The 15,392-nt window shown below is 57.8% G+C and overlaps 2 protein-coding genes across 6 annotated transcripts; one reads left to right on the forward strand and one right to left on the reverse strand.

The window, feature by feature from the left end:
• Positions 1–309: 309 nt before the first annotated feature.
• ULK3 (unc-51 like kinase 3) lies at positions 310–6,856 on the forward strand. Of its 5 annotated transcripts, XM_060005610.1 has the most exons (16): positions 310–425; positions 1,109–1,249; positions 1,334–1,454; positions 2,016–2,120; positions 2,622–2,765; positions 2,945–3,027; positions 3,556–3,711; positions 3,881–3,986; positions 4,191–4,231; positions 4,449–4,551; positions 4,688–4,752; positions 4,839–4,917; positions 4,993–5,033; positions 5,400–5,447; positions 5,603–5,669; positions 5,790–6,856. In XM_060005610.1, exons 1-16 carry the CDS (start codon positions 324–326, stop codon positions 5,804–5,806), a joined length of 1,419 nt encoding a protein of 472 aa, XP_059861593.1. In that variant the 5' UTR covers positions 310–323; the 3' UTR covers positions 5,807–6,856. The 5 variants fall into 5 exon arrangements, with proteins under 5 accessions (XP_059861593.1, XP_059861590.1, XP_059861592.1 ...); XM_060005607.1 differs by having other exon boundaries at positions 4,839–5,033; XM_060005608.1 differs by having other exon boundaries at positions 316–425; positions 1,112–1,249; positions 4,839–5,033.
• Positions 6,857–9,574: 2,718 nt separating this feature from the next.
• CPLX3 (complexin 3) lies at positions 9,575–14,494 on the reverse strand. The gene is made up of 3 exons (XM_060005612.1): positions 14,263–14,494; positions 12,991–13,078; positions 9,575–11,275 (listed from the first exon to the last, which is right to left on the reverse strand). Exons 1-3 carry the CDS (start codon positions 14,424–14,426, stop codon positions 11,051–11,053), a joined length of 477 nt encoding a protein of 158 aa, XP_059861595.1. The 5' UTR covers positions 14,427–14,494; the 3' UTR covers positions 9,575–11,050.
• Between the last annotated feature and the right edge of the window lie 898 nt (positions 14,495–15,392).

Raw genomic sequence — 15,392 nt, forward strand, 5'->3', positions numbered from 1 at the left:
TCCACTAACTCCCGTTAGGCCCGCGAGCTCCTCAGTATCCCCAAACGGATCTTGCGGGTACTGGCGGGTCATGTGATTTCCAGTGCGGGTGGAGGCGGTGGAGGCGCCCAGGAGCAGCCACTGGAGCCCCTGGAGGGGGCGGGGCTCGGGGGCGGTGGGGAGCCGGCGCCCCGCCCCGCCCGCCGCGCTGCACTTTCGGCGGGCTCCGCTGGGGGCAGCGTGGAGTTCGGTCCTACAGCCGCGCGCTGTCCGTTCTGGGCTCCTGGCCGGAACCTGGCGCCGGAAATCAGGAAGCGCCCGGCAGCGGGCGTGCGGCGGTCGGGATGGCGGGCCCTGGCTGGGGACCCCCGCGGCTGGACGGTTTCATTCTCACCGAGCGCCTGGGCAGTGGCACGTACGCCACGGTGTACAAGGCCTACGCCAAGGTGGGTGCGGGGCGCCCCGGGGCTTCTGTGCGAGGCAGGAATCGGGGGCACGAGAACTTTTGAGGGCCTGGCCCCGGTGCCCGCCAGACCCTGAGCAAGCCCAGGCGGGTGCCGGGCCGGGAAACTAAAAAGGGTTAGAGAGGGTGTGAGAGCCGTTAGCGGCCCACGGCCTGCCCCGTCCCAGGCCGACCTTCCGTGGAGGAGGTGGGTGGTGACCGCCACCAATAGGTTTTAAAAACAAACACACATACACACACCCCTGTTGTGTGAAGAGACGGGTGGAGACCTCGACGGAGCCTCGGTGTCAGTGGCTGAAGAACAGGCTCAAAACAGGGAGGATACCTATGGTCTGGGAGGAGTATGGGGCAGGGTTCTAGAAGGCTGGACCCACTTAGGAAGCAGAGTGGGCAGTTTAGAACAGTGAATAACATGCTTTAACAGGGGCACTCTAGAATACAATGAAAGGGATTGTGGAGCAGAGAACACCAGGCTGGTGGGGAAGCCGGGATTCCAGAATCCGGGTGCCTCATTGGCCTGAGAAGGGGCAGCTGGGAAGCCTGGATGCTAGTGTGAGTGGGTAGGCCCTGTGAGGGGGAGAGGGGCGGAGGGAACCAGAGCCCTTCTGGCCACACATAGTCCCTGGTACCCTCAAGGCAGAGCCGTCAAATCTCCTTTCCCCACAGAAGGATACTCGTGAGGTGGTAGCCATAAAGTGCGTGGCCAAGAAGAGTCTGAACAAGGCATCTGTGGAAAACCTCCTGACAGAGATTGAGATCCTCAAGGGCATTCGACACCGCCACATCGTACAGCTGAAAGACTTCCAGGTGTGGGCCTGGGATGGGGCCACCCTTAAAGGGGGCTGGAGAAGAGACACTCTCCTCAAGCCTCCTCTCTGCCTTTAACCACAGTGGGACAGTGACAACATCTACCTCATCATGGAATTCTGTGCAGGAGGTGACCTGTCTCGCTTCATCCATACCCGCAGGATTCTGCCTGAGAAGGTGGCTCGGGTCTTCATGCAGCAGTTGGGTAAAAGCCTCTGACCCCAACCTGACACCCCTTCCCATGATCTCTGCCCTCTCACACTACCCCTGCCCCAGGCTTAGTGCTCTGACACTCTTAGCAGTCGTCTCCCAGCCCAGCTTGGATTTTTAGGGCCCATCCTTCCTATGTGCCCATCCCTGGCTTAAGGATGCTGTGAGAGAGACGGGGAGGAGCCCGATCTGTGGGGAATGCAGGCTTCCACACGTGGAATGTAATGCAAAGACCTTATAGAACATACCAAAGACCCAAGTGCATTGCTAAGGAAGAGAGCAAGGACCTAAAGGGCTGGGGCATCTAGGGAAGCTTCTAGGAGGATGGGACTTGTGAAGGGGTACAAGGGAGGAAGGAGGTCACTTGAGGTGGGGGTGGGGAAAATTCTTAGCAGAAGGGGGAGCCTGGTGCTTGTATGTAAAGCATTTGGTAGACCACCCAGGTCAGAACTGGGGTTGTGCAGGCTTGAAGGGGCAGATATAAGGCTGGGGAGGTGAGAGGGTGTGGGAGATGGGCTTCTCTGACCTGTCTCTCTGCATGGGTCCTACTCCCCAGCTAGTGCCCTGCAGTTCCTGCATGAACGGAACATCTCTCACCTGGACCTGAAGCCACAGAACATTCTGCTGAGCTCCTTGGAGAAGCCCCACCTTAAATTGGCAGGTATGAGTCTGGAACAAAAGGCATGGAGGTTTGGAGGGTGGCTCTCATGGAGCCCTCTACTGAGTCATCAAACAGTGACAGACTGGGGAGGTCCAGGGATGGGCCCCATCACCAAAAGGTAGGGCCTTTCTCAGGCTGCCCAGGCTCGACTCCAGCAGTGTCATGGGCGGGCTCAGGGCTCAGTGTGTGACCAGAGTCAGGTTTCAGAGTGTGACCAGGGTTAGTACTTTATCTGTCACCAAGATTGGGGCTCAAAGTATGACTCAATCTGTGGTGGCGGTGTTGGAGAGTGTGAGGTGGGAAAGCAGTGGTTGTGGCCCCTGATAAAATTTGGAGGAGAACTGACTTGAAACTGGAGGCCAGAGAGGCACCTTAACCTGAAACTGGAGGTCAGAGAGGCCCATTAACCTGAAACTGCACTGGAGCCCAGGGTGAGGCTGTAAAGGCCAGGAGCAGAAGCAGCTGGAATCTGAGCCCTGCTGCCTGGCCTCTTGCCTGCAGACTTTGGCTTTGCACAGCACATGTCCCCCTGGGATGAGAAGCATGTGCTCCGTGGCTCTCCCCTCTACATGGCTCCCGAGATGGTGTGTCAGCGGCAGTACGATGCCCGTGTGGACCTCTGGTCCGTGGGGGTCATCCTGTATGGTGAGAGCGCTGTCCCCTGCCCCCACCTGGAGGCCTGCACTGCAAGGCCTCTCTGGGCCACTCCTGAAGCGTTTTAATGAGAACACTGACTCTCCTGGTCTGGGGCTGCTCCCCAGGAGTGGGCCAGGCCAGGCTTGACCCTGTCCCCTCCCAGCCTCCCCTCTGCCTCCCTTCCACAGAAGCCCTCTTCGGGCAGCCCCCCTTTGCCTCCAGGTCGTTCTCGGAGCTGGAAGAGAAGATCCGGAGCAACCGGGTTATTGAGGTAGGTCTAGCAGGGCCTCGGCACCTGCTGCGGGGCGGAGAGAGTCAGGGCCCTGAGGTAGGAGACCTCACTGCCACCTGCACAGACTGGGGTGTGGTCTCCAGGCCACCTTCGTGGAGCTGGGGCACACTCTAGCCTGGAAGTCGGCTGCATTCAGTTCCAGGGACCCAGATCAGCCACAACAGGGAGCAAAGCCCGCTGCAGGCCCCCCATGGAGAGAAGGCCAAAGCAGACCTAGGCCCAGCCTTCCCCGAAACATATTCCAGAGAGGGGAAAAGGATCTGGAAACAGGCTTCCATGACAGCTACGGGTTCCAGTGAGGGCGTGGACAGGAGCCTGGGGGAGGAGGCTTGGCTCTCACTGGCTGTGACACTTTGACCCATCACTGTTCTTCCTGGTCTCACTTTCTCTATCTGTCAAATGTGTATCTCTGGGGCGTCCCAGGACAGGGTGGTCCTGACCGGCGCCTGGGGCTGGGGGCCGAGGTGCCGGAGCCCAGTGTGATCTGTACCTCCCCCACCCCCGCAGCTCCCCCTGCGTCCCGCCCTCTCCCAAGACTGCCGGGACCTGCTGCAGCGGCTTCTGGAGCGGGACCCCAGCCGCCGCATCTCCTTCCAGGACTTCTTTGCCCACCCTTGGGTGGACCTGGAGCACATGCCGAGTGGGGAGAGCCTGGCACAAGCAGTGAGCAACCAATGGAGATGGGTGGGCTGAGGGCAGGTTGGGGTTTCATCTACCCCTTTCAGTGGTGACCAGGTGACTTGCCCAGCAGGAGGCAGAGGGTGGGCTCAGGGCATCGCCCCTTGTGGTGAGTATGGGGGTGGGCATGACTTCTCACTTGTCTGTCCCCCAGACCGCCTTGGTGGTGCAGGCTGTGAAGAAGGACCAGGAGGGGGACGCCGCGGCCGCCTTATCTCTCTACTGCAAGGCTCTGGACTTCTTCGTGCCTGCCCTGCACTGTGAGTGCCAGGCCGGGTGCAGCAGGGGTGGGGTCAGCCATAGCTGCAGTGCCTGGATTCCAGAAGCAGCTCCCCTTCCAGAATTTTGTGGGAGACAAGGCAGAGGGTAAATCTGGAACTTAGTGCTTTGGGGGATTCTGGAGGGTTTGGTGTGGGGCAGCCGTCTCCTCGCTCTAGACTCGTATAAACCCGCACTTTCTGCAGATGAAGTGGACACCCAGCGGAAGGAGGCAATTAAGGCAAAGGTGAATGAGAGTCCCCTGAGGAAATGGGTGAGGGATCCCAGGGCCTCTGGGGATTGGCTCTTAGAGGAACCTCTCTCCTTGGGAAGGGGGTCAGGCCAGCCTCAGTTGACCGCTGACGTTACAGTTTGGGGCGGTCCCTGAGGGAGAACCTGGAGGTGGGTGCTGGCGAGGCAGGCAAGGTGAGAGAGCCCTTCCTCGGCCCCTTGCCCTCCTGCAGGTGGGACAGTACGTGTCCCGGGCTGAGGAGCTCAAGGCCATCGTCTCCTCCTCCAATCGGGCCCTGTTGAGGCAGGGGACCTCTGCCCGAGACCTGCTCAGAGGTAGGCCCCAATCCTGGCTGACCACCAGTTCCCAGCAACTTCCCTCCAGCCTGAGGGGGAGGCAGGTTGGGGTCGGCATCCTGAGATGAGAAAGCAGGCTGCTCCCCTCACCCTGAGCCTTTGCACCTCGTCCCAGAGATGGCCCGGGACAAGCCGCGCCTCCTAGCTGCCCTGGAAGTGGCTTCAGCTGCCATGGCTAAGGTTTGTAGCCAGGGGGAGGGGTCTGGGCAGGGCAGGGAGGAATCCAAGTCATGCCGCTAAATGACCTGGTGTCCCTGTGGCTGCAGGAGGACGAGGCTGGTGGGGAGCAGGATGCTCTGGCCCTGTACCAGCACGGCCTGGGGGAGCTGCTTCTACTGCTGGCAGGTGAGGCCCCATCACCGTACTCCCCTAAGCCTCTGGCTGCCCTGCCCTCACCACGTGCCCTCCCTCTCTCTGCAGCGGAGCCCCCAGGCCGGAGGCGGGAGCTGCTTCACACTGAGGTGCCCACTGGGGTCTGGAGGCTTGGGGGGCTTCCTCTTCCCCGTTTGCCCCTCTCCCATTTGTGGGGACCTCCTTGGGTTCCCTCAGGGTGCTCCAAGTCTGGGAGTTAGACCACACAGACTTGCTAAGTTGGTGGCCCCTCGCACTCTGTCAGGGCTTGGGTGCTCAGGTCAGGGCAAGGGGACAGGCAGGATCTGGGAACTCGGCAGCAATCGGGAGGCTTCCTGGAGGAAGGAGCAGATAAGGACTCAGCGGCAAGTTGTTCTAATGAGGCAGAGGGTTCTGGAGAGCATCGGGAGTGAGGAGGAGCTCAGTTTGGAGGCCTCTCCTCGCCCCACGTCCATGGACATGTCTTCCCTTGGCAGGTTCAGAATCTCATGGCTCGAGCTGAATACCTGAAGGAGCAGGTCAAGGTGGGCACATGGGGGCCCACACTGGGATGAAGCTGTATGTGTTCTGTTCCTCTCTGCCTGTGGCTGTCTGTCCCCTGCTCCCCGCTGTGTATGTCTTCCTCTCGTCTCTGTCTGAAGGCCTCTCCATCACTGTCTCTGCCCTTTATGTTCCGCAGATGAGGGAGTCTCATTGGGAAGCTGAGGCCCTGGATAAAGAGGGGCTGTCGGAGTCTGTTCGTAGCTGTGAGTCCTGCCCTGGGGTCTGACCCTCCCCGCAAGGAGGGGTGAGAGCTGGGGCAGCCCTGGATTCTGCCTCTTTTGCCAGAGACCTGAGACTGACGCTCCCCACTTTCCCCTCCACAGCTTGTACTCTGCAGTGACGCTGCAGGATGATTGGACAGGTCACTGGGAATTGGGGACACTCTCACCCCAGCTGACCCTCAGAATTCTGTGGCCCTCTGCCACCCTGCGGAGCAGGCTTCCTGGATGGGCAACTCTGGGACACCCCACATCCCAGCATCCCCAGCACCACTTGAAAGACTCTTAACCCCCTACCCACTGTGTGTACTGGGAGCACCGGGGTGGGGAGGACTCTGGGAGAAGAGTGTTTCTTTCACGTGACTTCTGTTATTTGGTGGTTGCTGAGCCCTGAGCCTGTTGATTTCTGGTTTTGCTCTGAGACGATCAGGGAGCCCTCTGCAGGGCACTTGTTCTCTTTCCCGTCCTTGCCAGGAGGCAGCTGTGCCCACCCCTTTCCTTCCTGGGAGCCTTTATTGCAACTTACCTCCCTCCTTGCAGTGGAGCAGGGCACTCCAAGACCCCTCAGGGAGCACCCATCCCACCATATGCACTCAGCCCCACAGAACTCACCAGTCTTCCTGGGAGCTGACCCCTGCCCACCCTCTCAATATTTTAAGATAATCCTTCATGCATGAAAATAATATCTTTTGTAGAGGTGAGGCAAATTTGAGAAATCCCATGCCTTGTTCTTGCCCTGGCCTGGGGGGTACAAGGGGAGGGGTCCTCAGTCATTCCTCCCACCTTCATCCCTCTGTGGGGAATGCCCCTACTGGCCTCGGAGCTGGTCCTGGCCTGGGATGGGGAGGCATGGGGGCTGCCTGGCCTTTCAGGCTCCAGGGGACCCAGTGATCCAGGAGACCTGATTCTAGGTCTGACACTGCTGCTACTCCAGTGTGTGACCCCGGGCAAGCTCCTTCCCCTTTCTGGGCCTGGGTCTCCCCATCTCTCCAATGGGACTGCTACTATCTCCTCAACCCCCTACATGGGCTTTCAGGAGAAAAAAGTGACTTTAATCTGGAAAGAATATATACACCTAGAGTTATTTAGGGGTTTCTTTTCTAAAAAGTCAGAGAGGGTGTTAGTGATTTCTAACCCTTCTGCCCTGAAATGCCTCCTTGGGGCAGGAGTTGTCTGCCTTCCCTATAGGAGGCTGGGTGTAAAGAATGTAATTCATTGTTTTTCTATTAAATTATTTTCTAAACTTGTTCTTCTCTTCTTGACCTGGGAAAAGCTGGAGGTAGCCCCTGTTCACAGGCTGGGACTAGAGGAGCCCCAGGAAAAGCTGGGTGACATGAGGGAGGGCTGGGGAGGCCCCAGGGTGGGCGAGTGAGAGCCACATCTGCCTCCTGCCCTTAGCCCCTGGGAGATCTGGGAGAGTCAGGTGGACCAGCCACCAGTCCTCCCACCACCCAGGAGACCAGCACAGGCCTGGGAGCCCAGGCAAGGCCCTTCCTCTCTGCACGTGGAGGAGGGCTCAATGGCAAGAGTGCAGTCCTGTTACCCTCTGTGCTCTGCACTGCACAATTCCTCACCCCAGTCGCTACCCGCTCTTACCCTGGGCCAGTGAGTGGGCAGTGAGCTAGATCGGGGAAAGGGCATCCTCTAGGGTGTCCTGTGTTCATGCTCAGCTCCCCAGACCCCCCAAGTTGGGGTGGTTTCCAGCAGCCCTCACCCCAGCCACTGATGGGGTCTTGGCCTGAATGGCACTCAGGAGCATCTTTGGGGACTTAGGGGAAGGGGAGCTCACCCCCTGGACAGCCACCAAGGCTGCTCAGCCTTCCGTGCAGACCTTAAAGGGCTGCTGTACAGGGAAGGAAAGGTTAGGAGGGACCTAATTTCCCTGAAGCCTGGCTGTTGGGAGGCAGTGTAGAGCAGTGGCCCAGAGGGCAGGAGGCATAGCTAAAATTCTGGCCTTGCCATTTGGCCCTGAAGCTTGGGACCCACTGATTAGCCTGTTTCTCAGTAAAATGAGGATGAAGATAAGTGCCCCGTGGGAATGTTAAGGATTAAACGAGTCACCGTACGTGAGCCCGGCACACAGAATTCAATAAATGTTATTTTCAGATGGGGAACGGGCTGGACGAAAAAGCCTCAGTGAGTAAAATGAGGGGAAGGAAGGAGGAGAATGAATGGACCCAGCTGGGTGGGTGAGTGGAGAAGAATGGGTGGGAGGGAGAGTGGGAGTGAGGAGGACAGGGTTTGTGAAAGACTAATTGAATAGAAGGATGATGGGATGAAAGGTTGGCCCCTCAGACCCCAGTTGTTTGTTTGTGATGTCTGCATTGGCTGGCTGAGAACAGGGGCCTGGTATTATGATACATGTGGATGTGGAGAGGAGTGGGCCCCCATGGGGGCACTGGGTACAGGAAAGGCCTGGGAGGCTGAGGCAGGTGGAGGAGGCCCTGGGGAAGGGCCCTTCCTGGGCAAGACATTTAGATGTGTCTAAGCCACCTGCCAAGGAGGGAGGCAGCCCAGCCAGAGGAGGTGGGGCTCCCTAGGGTTTTCTTTGAATGACAGAGGCCTATGGGAAATATGCTAATCTGCCTTTTTAATAATATGGTTTTTCTCCTAGGAGTGAGAGTTGTTTCTGTCTCTCACCTTTAAAACCTTGAAAGTGCCCAAGTAATGTTTGTGATGTATCTATGGTTCTTGACTACCAGTTAGAACTAGGTCTGTTAAAAAAAAAAAAAAAAGTGCCCAAGGCAGGGCAGGCCTCCTCCACCCCCTGCTGCCCACCGCCCCCTCCAGCATCTGGGCGCTTACTCTGCCCTGTCCTCCTACCTCCACTAAGTCCCCCAAGCCCAGCCAGCGTTGGGCCCTTCTCCCAAAGGACCAACCCCGGGAGAAGAGCAGGGGAAGGAAGCGGGAGGCGGGGGAGGCCAGCAGAGCCTGGGGACCCCTCAGCCTGCCCTCCGTGCCCATCTCTGCCTGAGCCCCAGAGCCAGCTCCTGCCCCAGAGCCTCCACTACCCACCCCCCACCCCGATTCCAGGGACGTGCAGACAGGTCAGAGCTGCTCAGGGTTCTCAGGCTGTGAGGAAGGAACCTGCCGCTCCCTAACCCCAGGCCCCAGCCAGCCCACTGTGTGAGGGTTCAGTGAGTGCTCACCCCCCAGCCTCCCCATGGCCCACATTCCTGCCTCTTTTGCTCTTGGTCCTGAAAACCACTGAGGGGAAAGGGGTCTGTCCAATCCCATTAGGCAGAAGGCCCCGGAGGGTGGAGTGCTGACGTGAGCCTTGCTGCTGACGCTGCCAAGGAGGCCCATGCCCGCCCCCCACACACAGCCTGGGGCCGGGACTTGGTCTCCTCCAGCTCCAGGAAGATCAGGAGGGGTTTTTGTCCAGTGACTACCCCGGGGGGCAGCCTAGGAGCAGCTCAGAGGCCCAGACCCCTTCCCCTGGGATGCTCAAGAGAGAAGGCCCAGCGTGACAGCCTGAGCAGCAGTGCCCAGCTCCTGGGCCTGCGTCCTTCCCTGCCTCCACCCTCCTAACTCCTCATCCTCTCTCCTCCACCTGTCCCTCCCCACATTACCTATTGCACAGGTTTTATGTTCCTTGTTCTTATTTTACAAAGGAGGCCTAACAGAAGCTTTGCCCTTGAAACCAAACCCTCAGCTCTTCCACCTGTAAATCTTGGCTGGCTTCTCCACAGGCTGGTGTCAAGTGGGGGCACCAGGGTCAGCCTGTAGCACCTTGTTCCTCTCAGGCCCCTGGGATGGCCTGCTTGTGGACCCTCCTGGTTGGTCTCCTGGATACCCCCCCCCCCCCACCACACACACACACACCAGTGAGCAGGATGAGAGGATGAGATTTGGACTCTTCACTTTTTTTTAAAGAATGGGTTACCGTTTATTGATATGGTCCATCATGTGCCAAGGGCTTTACAAATGGTCACCTGTTGAAACAGGTATTATTATTGGGTGGGGTGGGGCTCTTAATTTCACAGGGGGGAAAACAGGTTCAGAGAAGGAAAGGGACCTGCTCAAAGTCACACAGCAGTGCCTGGGCTGGAACACAGTTGCCCTGCCTTCTTTTTGTTACACCTTCCATTTCCAAGGTGTGGAGGGGGATATAGGCACAGGTGCCAGAGACAGCTGTGGTTGAGCCTCAGCCCCTCCTACAGTCTCAGGTAGTGACCCAGGCTTCCTGAGGTGCCGCCCATCCAGATGGCTGCCACAGCCTCCTCAAAGCCCAGAGTTATTTCATCGGGCCACAGGCTGAACCTGGTGCTCAGTCAGTGCGGGGACCCCGCCCCAGCCCAGGGCCCTGAGAGGGCAGAGCTTGAATATCCTGTAGGAGCTGGCACTCCTGTGAAGCTGTGGGTGGGAGGTAGAGGACACCCCTCCAAGGGCAGGGTTAGGGGCCTGTGAAACCCAAGACTCCTGGAGGTCAGTAAGAAGTGGGAGAATAGGCAGGTCATCTGGAATTTTTATTTTTCACTGAGCTGAGAGAGGAAATCCAGCTATGGAATCCAGAGAGAGTTCTACAGGAACAGAACAGAAATTGGCTGGGCCCTGGGCCCAGAGAAGGCCCGGAGCCACCTGGGCTGCTGTTCAGTGCCAGCTTCATCCTTGGCACAAGGCCCCTCACAGCATCACTCAGCTTCCGAGAGCCAGAGCCCACGGTGGCAGCCGCTTAAGGCTGTGGCTGCAGCTGCTGCCCTACCCAACGAGGGCTGTGGGGTTGACTCTTAGGGGCCGGGGAGGCCAAGCTAGAAAGTCTTAGAAATCACCCAGTCCATTCCCATGTTACAGATGATGACATAAGGCCCAGAAAGGACACTGGGTTTTAAGGAGAATAAATGTGGAGACTTGAACTCAGGCCTCCTGACTGCTGAGGGTGTCTGCCTCAAGCCCCTCTCTAAGCGCATCTGAATGTCGGTGTCTAGAGGAGCTAGGCACCCAGGGGAGCTGGCCTGTGTTTGTGTTTGCGTGGGCCAGGATGCATCTGCGGCATATCCCTCTGCACATGCCAGGGTCTCTGTGTCCCTCTGTGTGTCCCTCTATGTGTGCTTCCATGTTCAGGAACTTGGGGCCATGGCCAGAAAGGGTCGGGCCTATTCTTACAATCTTGGGAGGTCTTCCCAGGCTGAGTAGGGAGGGTGGGTCCTGAGGGGTAGGGTGAGGAATGGAGACTTGGGTCCCATGGGAGAGGGAGAAAGCAGAAGGCAGATTGGAGCCATGGATGAGAAGGGTCCTGGGGCTGGCCTGGGGCAGGGAAACAAAGCCAAGATGGGCTATGGGTCCCTGGAATTTGAGGCATGCTGTTAGCACTTATGTGGGGCCAGCCCTCTGGTCACCCCCGTGGGCAACCCCAGAGGAAGTAGTCACATGATGCGGCACTTCTCAGCTGATTGCTTGAGGCCCCCCAGTGTGGTCTGGGCCTTGTCCTTAAGTGAGCCAAGGTCCAAGCCAGGGAGACTGGGCAGCTGCCCAAGGACCGAGGCCCTTTCCTCCTCCTCCTCTGTGTCCTCCTCAATCATCTTGGCCAGCTCCCGGGGCAGCTCCACGTCTCCACCTGCCATCTGGATCTGGCTCTCATCTGTCTCATTCTGAAGGGAAGAGGAAAAGGGGTGGGGTGGGGTTGGAGCTCTGTGAGAACCCAGAGTTGAGTGGCAGGGAGGAGGCCTGGGCTGGGTTCCAGGCCCCAAGATTCTGGAGCTCCATGTTCCAGTGAGCTCAGTCCCCCTCCCCCATCCCAGGATCAAGCTTTTGACGCTGGGATATGGAGACCTTGCACTTTTACACCACCTCACTTCACTCTGAGATGCTGAAGGTAAGACACTAGCATAGTGAGTAATGACAACATGAAAATCCTTCAGAGGCAGACTGAGTCAGCTAAGTCGTGTGTTGACTATCATTAACTACACTGAAGGATGTTACCAATCACAGTGAGGGGTTCCATTCACCAAACACCTATCCTGTGGCTGACACTGAGCTGAGTGCTTTTAATTCTCACAACAACCCTGTGAGGTAGGTATTGTTTTTCCCATTTTACAAAAAAGGAAATTGAGGCTCAGATAACTTAAGTAACTTGCCCAAGGTCACACCACTAGGAAGTGAGGGAGCTAGATTTAAACCTATGTCCCTGATTCCAACATCTGTGCTCTCCTTACACAGCACCTGCCTACTGATTGTCATTGCACTTCCCTGTCCCTTTGGGGGCCCCGGGGCTTTCCACTTTATGTCCTACTGAGTTACAGCCAAGTCTGCTCTCTCCTACTGGACTCAGTGTTCCCCGATGGCAGAGTTGTGTCTCTTATACGCTTAGTGCGAGCATTGGAGGAATGACTCCATTCCTAGCTGAGTTTAACTCTCCCTTTGAGAGATTTTCAAAAGACTAGTGTGCTCTGGGGAGTCAGAGGCAGCCACGGGCTCAGTGAACATTTGTTGAGTGAGTGAATGTGACATTCACATATCTGATCTTCCAATTCAAGTGGAAGATCAAGGTCAGGTGTACCGCAGCCTGTGCTTCTGTATCTCTTCAGAGTCTAGCACAATTCTGGGCACGGGGAGTGGCTTGTGCCTCAGTTCCCTCCTTAGGCAACAGGAGTAGAACACTTACATGGTCCTCTGATGCTGCAGTACCTAGGGGAGACATCCTCCTGGCTGCTTGGCCAACCAAAGGGGTTCCTTTGCTCTCTGCAGACAGACTTCATACTCTGGAAGGCAGCAAGGGGTCCGGGAGCAAGTGCAGGCTCAGCATGCAGGGGCTTGATCTCTGATCCCGGTTCCATCACTCGCTGGCTGTATGGCCTTAGCCAAGTCCCTTAATTTCTCTGAGCCTCAGTTTCCTTATTTGTAGGTGTGGGTAGTAGCTACCTGGCAGAGTCACTGAGGGGTTAGGTAAGGGTGTGAGGGTCAAGTGCCTGGCCCACAGACGGTGCTGCCTTCTTTCCACCCACCTCCCTCCCTGGGTGTTCAGAAGCCCCAAGAGATTTCACCTGTGGTAAAATCTACTGCCTTCCAACTCTCCATCTGCCTAGGCCTGACTCTGGGTTGGGTGAGTGGGGGTTGGAGGAGAGAAGGGCCTGGAATGGCTCCAGAAACACAAACCTATCAGTCCCCCGAGGGCTGGACTACCCCTCAGCGCCAAGCCCTGGCTTGGCGGGCTCCAGTTAACAGTGAATGAATGAACGAGTGAGAGAACCCATGATTTAATCAAACACTCCCTGAGAGCTGCGGCGCCGGGAGCGGGGCAAAGGAGTTCGGGGCCCAGAGCTCAGGGGTCCCGGTGGTGCCTTACAGCCCGGGCTCCTAAGCTTACCTTGGGCAGCCGGTATTTGTCTCGGAAGTGGCTCCGCAGCGTGGCCCGCTCTGCCTTCCTCTGAGTGAACTGCGCGTCCCGCTCCATCCTGTGGGGGCACCGGGGGCGGAATCACTGCCCGGGCTGTGAAAATGGGCGGGGTCTGCGAGGAAGGGGCGGGAAGGGTCTCTGGGTCCTGGCGGCAGTTTGCATCCCTCCTGCCCGAGGGCCTGTATTTTGGGTGCTCGGTGCTCTGACCAGCCGGGATTAGTCTTTACTGCCTCTCCCAGCTATCACAGAGCCCTTTATCGCCTCCGTACCCGTCGTTGGACGGGAGCTATCGGGGCGGGGGTGTCTGTCTGTCTGTCTGTCTCTGCAGACCCTAACATATGTCCCTCGCGGTCTCCGACTCGGTCTTTTCCTTTCCTGACAGGTTGTGTCGTGTGGGGCGAAGTATTCAGGACAGACATGGGTTCGCGTCCTGAATCCACTACCACTTTATGTCTTTGAGTAAGTCACTTACCTTCCTCTTTTGTAAAATGGGGATAAGACTTTGCAACTCACAAAACTGTTATCACAATTAAGTGAAATAATAGCTAACATTTAATGATTTGCCATGTTCCAGGCGCTCCGCTAAGCAGTTTATGTGCATTAAGTAATTTAACCCTCATAAATACATAGGCATGTTTTATCACCATTGCCATTTTACAGAAGAAGAAACCGAGGCACAGAAAGGTTAAGTAACTTGCCTAGGGTCACCCAGATAAAAAGAAACGAAGCCAGGATCTGACCCAAACAGCTTAGCTGTGGAGTTCAGCCCCTAACGCCACCCCAGCTCCCTCTCTGTCCCAGCGTCGTCCTCACACAAGTAGCCTCAATTATCTATGAGTGCCCCCATCTCAGGATCTGTCTCCATGACTGATTCCGCCTCAGCTGCACCGCTTTTCTCAGAGCCTCAGGCTCAGAGGGGCTCCAGCTGGAAGACACAGACGGCTGGGACCAGATCGGATTAAGGGATTACTTGTTTCGTCAGAAACAAGTAATGCACGTGCCCTCACCTTGTCCCAGGCCCCTATCTCCCCGTCCCCCACTCCTTCTGGGCCCGAGTGTGGAGCGGGGTTCTGGGTTTGAGATGGGATGGCTCTGGGGGCAGCCTAGAGGGCGCATCCCAGCCTCTCACCTCGTCTAGAAAAGTAGGGGAGGGGCTCGGGGTCTGAGACTGCCCTAAGGGTGGGCCGCGCGGCCCTTGGGGGGTGGGGAGGGCTGCTGGAGCCAGGAAGGGATCCCACTCACTTCTCTTCCACCAGTTGCTTCTGGTACTCCTCATACTCCTCTCGGCTCATGCCCTGCGCTTCGGCGGCCGACTTGTCCCCGTCCCCCTTGTCCTCGCCGCCCCCCAGGCTCCCAGTAAGGTTCTTCAGCTGGCCGCCCACCATGGTCTTCACCATGAACGCCATGGTCTTCGCTGGCCCGGGCACCGGGAGCCGGGTACCACGCGGCGGGCACCCAAGCACGTCCGCGCCTACTTCAGCACTAGGGCTTACGGACAGCTCCTGCCTGCGGCAGGAGCCCCACGCTCTGCACCGCCCACCGCCCGCCCCTGTCCGGGCCCGCCTCCACCTCCCCAAACCCCTCCTCACAGGGGGCGGGGGGCATGCACGGGGCTGAGGAGGCGGGACCACGTGCTCGCTCCTCACACCCGCCTCCCCCACGTGCCTCCTTCAATGCCAAGCTCCTCTGGGCACTGCTGCCAACGGATTGGGGCCGGCCGCGAGGGGTTCGGGGAGGGGGTCGCTCCCCAGGGGAACGAGCTGTGCTGTTATACACCCAGCACACAGCTCCCTATTCTCCCGCCCACTTCCTCCTCCCCGGGTAGCCAGGATTTCAGCTGGGAATGCGAGTAGCCGTGGTCCCTCCCCAACCTTCTTTCCAACCCACTGCCCCAGCAGCTGCCCAGAGAGCTTGACACTGGGAAAGGCAGGGAGATCAGAGAGCAGGGAATACCAATTATGGCTCCATGGGTTGCCTCTCAGAGTTCTGGGTCACACGCCTGCCCTGCTGACCCCTGGAGCTACAGGGAGCATCGAGAGAGAGTTGTTCGTGGTGATGCTGCCTGGGCTGGACCAGGAGGCACCACTCCTTGTTCTGGCTGAATGTGGGGACAGAATTATACACAGCTGTGACTCCATCTCCCACCATAGCCCAGGGTTCAAGGCCTGTGGGGTAACTGGTCTTTTGTCAGTCAAGCCAGTCCTTGGCCTCCTTGCCTGCTTGGAGCCCACGCTCAGCTACCATCTAGAAGAGGTTGCCTTCAGAGAGATTAAGGTGAAGCTGGAAGGTAAATGACCATATCAAAGCTTGAGGAGAGGGAAATCACCTTTAATAAGGTTGGAGCTCCCCAAAAGCTAAGGTGTGGGTAAGAG

Source organism: Delphinus delphis, chromosome 2, assembly GCF_949987515.2.
Source record: "Delphinus delphis chromosome 2, mDelDel1.2, whole genome shotgun sequence".
Taxonomy (NCBI): domain Eukaryota; kingdom Metazoa; phylum Chordata; class Mammalia; order Artiodactyla; family Delphinidae; genus Delphinus; species Delphinus delphis.

Coding starts and splice junctions, on each gene's coding strand:
- CPLX3 (XM_060005612.1), bottom strand. CDS start 14,426: ATGGCGTTCATGGTGAAGACCATGGTGGGCGGCCAGCTGAAGAACCTT. Junction 13,079..14,262: donor AAGCAACTGGTGGAAGAGAA/GTGAGTGGGATC, acceptor GTGCCCCCACAG/GATGGAGCGGGACGCGCAGT. Junction 11,276..12,990: donor ACAAATACCGGCTGCCCAAG/GTAAGCTTAGGA, acceptor TCTTCCCTTCAG/AATGAGACAGATGAGAGCCA.
- ULK3 (XM_060005606.1), top strand. CDS start 884: ATGAAAGGGATTGTGGAGCAGAGAACACCAGGCTGGTGGGGAAGCCGG. Junction 995..1,108: donor TGGGAAGCCTGGATGCTAGT/GTGAGTGGGTAG, acceptor CTTTCCCCACAG/AAGGATACTCGTGAGGTGGT. Junction 5,034..5,399: donor GGGAGCTGCTTCACACTGAG/GTGCCCACTGGG, acceptor TTCCCTTGGCAG/GTTCAGAATCTCATGGCTCG.